This window comes from Arachis hypogaea, chromosome 10 (assembly GCF_003086295.3).
Source record: "Arachis hypogaea cultivar Tifrunner chromosome 10, arahy.Tifrunner.gnm2.J5K5, whole genome shotgun sequence".
NCBI classification, from domain to species: Eukaryota; Viridiplantae; Streptophyta; class Magnoliopsida; order Fabales; family Fabaceae; genus Arachis; species Arachis hypogaea.
The window spans coordinates 95,466,170-95,473,785 of NC_092045.1; the positions used below are offsets into that span (position 1 = coordinate 95,466,170).

Consider the following 7,616-nt stretch of genomic DNA (forward strand, 5'->3'; position numbering starts at 1 on the left):
TTTTATTTTTATAATTTATTTATTTCAATTTATTAGAGATAATTTTTATATTTTAATCTTGAGTGAATACACAACTCAATCTTTAATAATTTTTTCGAAAAAATTACGAGGTTCTAAATAAAAGAATACATTTTTTGATTCTAAATTTTTATTTTTATGAAACTGAATAGTGCATGTATCAATAATAAAAAATATTAACAAATAAATTAATTAATCTCAAAAAATAAAAATTAAAAATAAAAAATATATAAAAAATATTATTGTCTTTTGAAATAATTATAAAAAAAACTGTTTAAAAATTTTTTTCTTCAATAATAATGAAATTGCAAATCAGACCACTTAGCTAACACACCGTAGCATGGTTCTTTGCTTTGGTGTCAACTCAAGTCTCAACAAACCTTTGTTTCCATGCGGTGATTGTTTCCACCATTCAATTCGCTCTTTTCTCTTCCAACCCCTTCTTCTCGTTTGATCGGATTTTATACAAACATGTTGCGTGCAGCATCATTTTCATCACTCTCATTCTCCAGGTTCAGCTTCTCTCTTCATATCCCCTCTTTTCTTGTGCCCTATGTTTTCCCTTTTCGCTTTCCTTCCTGTTCATGTTCAATGTCAAGCCTTCACTCTCATTCTCACCTCACATCCCCTCGCCATGTTGATGAAGCTGTTGATTCCTTCACTCGCATGCTCTCTGCGTCGCACTCCATCCATCGTCCAATTTAACCAGATTTTGGGGTCTCTTGCCAAGACGCACCATTTCCCCACCGCCATTTCCCTTTTTCAGCAATTGCAAACCAGGGGAATTGCTCCCAGCATAGTTACTTTGAGCATCGTAATTAATTGTTGTTGCGGCATGGGTCATATGGCGCTTGCTTTCTCTGTATTGACCAAGATTTTCAGGATGGGTTTTCAGCCTGATATCATAACGTTGAATACACTCATTAAAGGTCTCTGTCTCTCTAGTAAGGTTGAAAAAGCACTGCATTTTCATGATAGATTGTTGGCTCATGGATTTCACTTCGACCAAGTCACTTATGCAACTTTGATTAATGGGCTTTGTAAGACCGGACACACAGCAGCTGCTATTCAAGTGTTGAGAAAGATTCCACGGTATGGGATTGCTCCTGATGTCGTCATGTACAGCGCAATTATTGATAGCTTGTGCAAGGTTACGCTTGTAAGTGATGCTTTTCATTTATACTCTGAAATGCTTGCTAAGGGAATCTCTCCCGATGTTATCACGTACAACACGCTAACTTATGGCTTGTGCCTTGCGGGCCAACTTAAGGAAACCATTGATTTACTAAATCATATGATGCTGAAAAACATCAGTCCAGATGTTCGTACCTATAACACTTTGATTGATGGACTATGTAAGGAGGGAAATATCAAAGATGCTAAGAGTGTGTTGGCTGTGATGACAAAAGATGCTGTGGAGCCAACTGTGGTTACTTATAATTGTTTAATGGATGGGTATTGCTTGGTTAACGAATTAAACAAGGCAAAATGTATATTCGACACAATGCCCCATATAGGAATGACTCCTAATATCCAAAGTTACAATATTATTATTAATGGCTTGTGCAAAAGTAAATTGATGGATGATGCCTTGAATATCTTTGAAGAGATGCGTCGCAAGAACTTGGTTCCGGACACGGTAACTTACAATACTCTAATTGATGGCTTGAGAAAATCAAGGAGAATCTCTTGTGCTTCAAAGCTTCTTGTTGAGATGCATAGTAAAGGTCAACCTGCTGATATAATCACTTACACTTCCTTGTTGGATGGGATGTTCAATATCAAACAAGTTGACGAGGCACTTATGTTATTTAATCAAATGAAAAAGAGTGGCATTGATCCGAATATATTCACGTATAATATACTTATTCATGGCCTATGCAAAAATGGCAGACTTATAGAAGCAAAAGAGATTTTTCAAGATCTTTCCGTTAAAAACTATCATCCAAATGTGAGGACATACACTATTATGATCAATGGGCTTTGCAAAGAGGGCTTGTTTGAAGAAGCATTGGCCCTGATGTCAAAAATGGAAGACAATGGTTGCTTACCAAATGCTGTGACTTTTGAAATTGTTATTCGTGCTTTGTTTGAAAAAGGTGAGAATGACATGGCGGAGAAACTTCTTCGGGAAATGATTGCTAGAGGCTTATTGAATGGATGAATGAAGGTAAGATACATCAACTCAAATTGAAATCACCTCTCTATTGTTGCAGAATATTTATCATAGTTCTGTAAATTCTGTATCTGTTGGGTCAGATAACTTTGGCAATGCCATAACATCAATACCACTGATGTCTTAACTATCTCATTTATATTCAATTAATTTTTAACTTTCAATTTTTGTAACTGCTATCATCCTTTTTACTTCCACTATGCTTTATTGATTCTTTAGAGGATATTCCTAGTTGTAGTTTACAGGTTTAGTGTTTAAGATCTCTTTATAGTAATTAATAGTTCTTTACTTTTATCCTATGAGATCATATATCTTAACTGTTATCATGCTACAAACTAAGAAAAACAAAAAAAGAGTGTTATAAACATTTGCAAATCCATTGCATTCTGTATAAGGAAAATTACATTATTATGAAAAATGTGGTTCTAAAATATGAGTGCGTTAATAATTCGGTTATGGTTTCCCAACTTCAAATTTTATTGTTATTTTGCTTGTTGATCAATGACTTCTCTATGGAGATTGGCAATATTTGATTTACACTGGATTTTGACCTGCTTAAATGAGTGTGGTTTGGCCACCAAAGTATTTCAAAGCAGATATTTTTCTGCATCAATATTTCTCTTGCCTTGATTTTAGCTTGTAGTTTTGTACATCTAAACTTGTGTCACGAGAACTTAGTTCCTAATACGGTAACTTACAACACTTTTATTGATGGCTTGGGCAAATCAAAGAGATTCTCTCGCGCTTTGGAGCTTTTTATTGAGATGCATGATAAAGGTCAACCTTCTTCTATATTCATTTACAATTTCTTGATAGATGCCTTGTGCAAAAACCGACAACTTGACAAGGCACTTGTGTTATTCAGTAAAATGGAAGAGATTGCCATTAACCAAATATACACTCATACAACATGCTTATTGATGACCTATGCAAAAGTGGAAAACTTAAACATGCTCAGGAGATTTTTCAGGATCTTCCTGTTAGAGGCTAAACGTCCAGCCAGACATACAATATTGTGATCAATAGTCTTTCTAGAGAGGGTCTGTTTGAAGATGCATTGGCCCTGTTGTCAAAAATGGAACATGATGGTTGCATTCCTGATGCTGTGACTTTTTAAACCATTATTTGAGCTTTGTTTGAAAAAGATGAGAATGTGACGGCAGAAAAACTCCTTCGTGAAATAATTGCTAGAGGCTTATTGAATAGATAAAAGAAGGTAAAATACATCTCAAATTAAAATTACATTTCTATTGTTGTTGAATATGTAGAATAGTTATATAAATTCTCTATATGCTGGGGCAGAGGACTTTGGCAATGCCATGACCTCACTATCACTAAGGTTTTGACTATCTCAATTTTATTCAACTAACTTTGCACTTTTGATTTTCACAATTGTTAATAATTTTGTTATGGTTTCCCTGCTATTCCTAAACTGTGCAACTTGTTTTTCTTTATCTTTGTAGGTGGAGTATCTAACAAATTCCCATGACTGTTGACATTTATCATTAGCAAATAGCAACCGTAAACTGTTGTTTATTTGACCGAATCCTCCAAGAACTGTAGTAAAACGAATTTAAGTGGGGATTAAGGATGTATTCATAAGCTATACGGATTTCTATTCCACCTTAAAAATAAATCCAACTTCTAAAATGTGTGTCGCCTCTTTTGATTTTCCTTTTTATCTTTATTTCCTTTTCAGATTACAGCCTAAGCAGAATCGATTTAGATTATCCATCTAAAGTCTAAACTTCCCGATTTTATCTCGTTATCTATTAGAAGTTCCACACATCAAGATGCTGTCTTTTTTATGCTAAAGCATGTGATGACACTTGATGTCAAAACTTAAGATATTGCGTGTGAAGAAAAGATAGAGGACATGGAGAAGAAGAAGAAAATGAAAGAGGCCATGATTCTTGTTACTATTGTATTTTTGTGGCAATAATTAATGATAGGAGTCGGAGCTGCAATTACTTTTGATGGCTGCCAAATAGCCAAAGAGAGTTTTAATTTGGATTTATTTTGTTGAATGCTTCTGTTGACTCAGTTGATTCATGGATTTTGGTATGCTGGTTTTTTATTACTATAATTTTCAAGATAAATATTCCTCTATATTAGTTAAGGGTTCGACTAATGTGCCCCCCTTTATCTTTTGATGATGTTTGCAGGTTTTGGGAGAAAGAAAGAGGCTAAATTTTTGTGGCGATGTGCAATATATTCCACTATTTGGAGCATTTGGCTAGAACAGTCTTCGTACATTTCATGACAGATTCACAGGAAAAGTTGTTTGTTTTAAAATATATGATTTTTTCAGATGACTTTCCCTCAGACATGATGAGAGATTGGAAGTTGCCGTTCATTGAAGCTTCCGAACTTGTTTGTATTTTCAATGGTTTGGACTTTGGAGAAACTTTTTCCTCCACCCATTTGTACTTTTCTCTCAATACATTAATGATATTCTTTCTTTTGTTATCAAGAAAAAAATATATAAAATAAATAGCTAGAATGATGCTATTGAGAACTCCGAAATAAATGTTTGTAACATTTATCTGTGGATTTATATATCTATGAAAAAATAGAGCTGTGTTTGGTTTCAAAATGGGCCCAACCAAAATGAGAAACAGATTAAGCATGAAAAACTCTAGAAGAAATTAAATGCAATGTCTATTATCAAAAGGGTTAATGAGTGGGAAGTTATCAATGTGCCTAAGTTATAGTGTTGCTATCAATATGATTTACTCACCAACACATGATCACTGTCGCTTCCATTTTCCGTTTTTCTAGATTCAAAGTCTCTGCAATTACTGTTACTACTTTGCTTCTAATATTAATTTATTAATTTATATATCTATAAATATTATGTATCTTAATTCTTAAATAGTTACCCCACCGCATTCATATGGTGGACATGTAGCCTGCTAAAGTATGCGCCACCTCTAATCTCTCTCTGTTATCATCGCCAGTGTTGATTACTTCAATTTTTTGCTAATAATTGTTCAATTTTTAGTTATTGCTGTTATAATTTTTGTTAATTTGTTAGTGATTGTTGTTGTCGTCGTCGTTATTGTTCTCGTTGATTTATTAAATATTTTGATAATAATTATTTAATTTTGCTAATAATTCTTTTGCTCATTTTTTGTTAGGTATTATTAAATTTGTTGGTATGTAATTGTATATTGAATTTATTTGCTTAGCTATTATTATTTTTTATTACTTCAATTTTTTGCTAATAATTATTTAGTTTTCGTAGTTATTGTTCTTATGGTTTTTGTTGACTTATTAGTGATTGTTGATGTGCTGTCATTGTTCTTATTAATTTGTTAAATTTTTTGATAATGATTATTCAATTCTTACTAATAATTTTTTTTTTGCTAATTTTTTGTTAGGTATTATTAATTTTTTTGCTATGTAGTTATATATTGAATTTATTTGCCTAGCTGTTATTGAATTTATTTGCTATTATTTTTCTTGATTACTTAAATTTTTTATAATAATTGTTTAGTTTTTATTAATAATTTTTTTGCTAATTTTTTGTTTGAAATTATTAAATTTAAATACTTAAAATTATATATTAAATTTTGAAACATTTTTTTAAAATTTAAATTTAAGTTTATCGTTGGATTTACTGTCGGTTAAATCTGCCGGTAACAAGCTCTAGAATTTCGCAATTAAAATTTTATATCCGTCGGTAATTAGCGGCAGACGAAAAAATCATCCAGTAAATAGTTACCGGCGAGGTTTATACCCGCATATTTTTTTGATAATTTCGACAGTAAATTCTACAATTTTCAGCGTTTTTCTTATAGTGTCTTATGCTTGTGAATTGATCCTTTTCATATTGGTCATTGCATCATTAAACTCTTGATCAGTGGTTACTTTGGCACATTGCGAAAATGATCCCTTTAGTTCTTTAACCTTTAGTTCAGGTTTCTCCACATATGCATACAACAAAATTTGTGCTTAATACCCGACATGATATCCTGTAATGCTGGTATTAGTCCCTGCATTGAAGAGTAGATTAAATAATTAGAAGATATTCATGCAACGATATAAAGAAATTAACATGACAAATAAGAATTCATAGTGTATATCACCTTTTGTTGGTTAGACATAAAAACTCATTCATTCTCATTATAGTCCCATGTCGATATATAATTCCTCAAGAAAGAATCTTCAATTTTTTCTTGTCTCTCTACGTTCACAATCAAATATGCAATTGGGAACAGTTAGTTGTTCGCATCTTGAGAAATGATTGTTAGTAATTGTCCTCCAAAGTAACTTTTTAGAAAAGTCACATCCAATGTTATAAAGGGTCTACATCTTGTCCTAAATCCACTCTTGCGAGTAGTCAAACAAACATACAATTTCATGAACTTTGGTAACCTATCCATCGAATTCCTTTTTTTCAATTTAGATATAAAAAAAGATGTTAGTGAAAATACAAAATTTACTGGAAGAAAAAAAAATAGTTTTTAGATCATCAAAAAAAAAAAAAAATGGAATTCGAGTTAGAGACTCGAAATCAAGCAATAGCGGAAGACACGAGTGGGGTGGATTTGGAATCATCTCTTTCAACCCAAGAAAAAGATATTGAAGCAGAGGGGTTTGGGGTGTTCCTATGTTTGCTTTTGACCCAGGATTAACCTTCATGATCTCATCCAGATAGTCTCTCAATCGTATGTATTGATCCTTCTCCGTGCCTTCAATGATATCTTTTGCCTTTTTCATAGCTCTATACATTATCTTCTGAGCCACATAAATATCATACTCAATCTTAAACCACTCTTGTGCCTCTCTCTGTAACATGTTGGAATGGATTCTGAACTTTGATACCAACTTTTCAAAAATCCAAACACATATGACTGACTTGCTCTTGTTGCTTTTCGGGTAAGTATGTTCATCTATAAAGGTCTTAATTTGAAACAAAGGTAGATATTTGGTCCTAGCACAGTAATACAAACAAGGATAGTTGGTGTCATAGCATATCACTTTGCACCTCTTCTTCTCATTTCTAAGATAGAAGATCTGTCTCCCAATTTGTATGTTGTGCTTTTACACTGCTGCTTTGAAGTGGTCCATTGTCTCAAACTCCATGTTCAACTCTAGAGTAATTTTCCATACGGTGTGTATGGGTTATGTTGAGAAAATACAACTTTTGCTTCATCATCTAACCCAGAAGGGCTACATAGTTTTGCATACTCATATTGATACATTTTAGGTCCACTGTCTCCAGCTTCTCTATTCGCATTAGGCACCTCTACCCTTGGTGCTTCATTGTCCCTTCCAAGAACAATTCTCTATCCAGAAGGTCGAGGCCTTAGATGATTTCTTTTTCTGTTTGGATTCTCATTTGTTTGTGCAATATCATCTGTCAGAAAACTAGTTAAGAAAGGTAAGCAATTTGTGCAACTTATGCAATGATACA

General features: G+C 32.9%; 1 protein-coding gene across 1 annotated transcript; it reads left to right on the forward strand.

The window, feature by feature from the left end:
* Window positions 1–355: 355 nt before the first annotated feature.
* On the forward strand, window positions 356–2,358 carry LOC112715997 (uncharacterized). The gene is made up of 2 exons (XM_025767839.3): window positions 356–530; window positions 665–2,358. Exon 2 carries the CDS (start codon window positions 854–856, stop codon window positions 2,180–2,182), a length of 1,329 nt encoding a protein of 442 aa, XP_025623624.1. The 5' UTR covers window positions 356–530; window positions 665–853; the 3' UTR covers window positions 2,183–2,358.
* The last annotated feature ends 5,258 nt before the right edge of the window (window positions 2,359–7,616 follow it).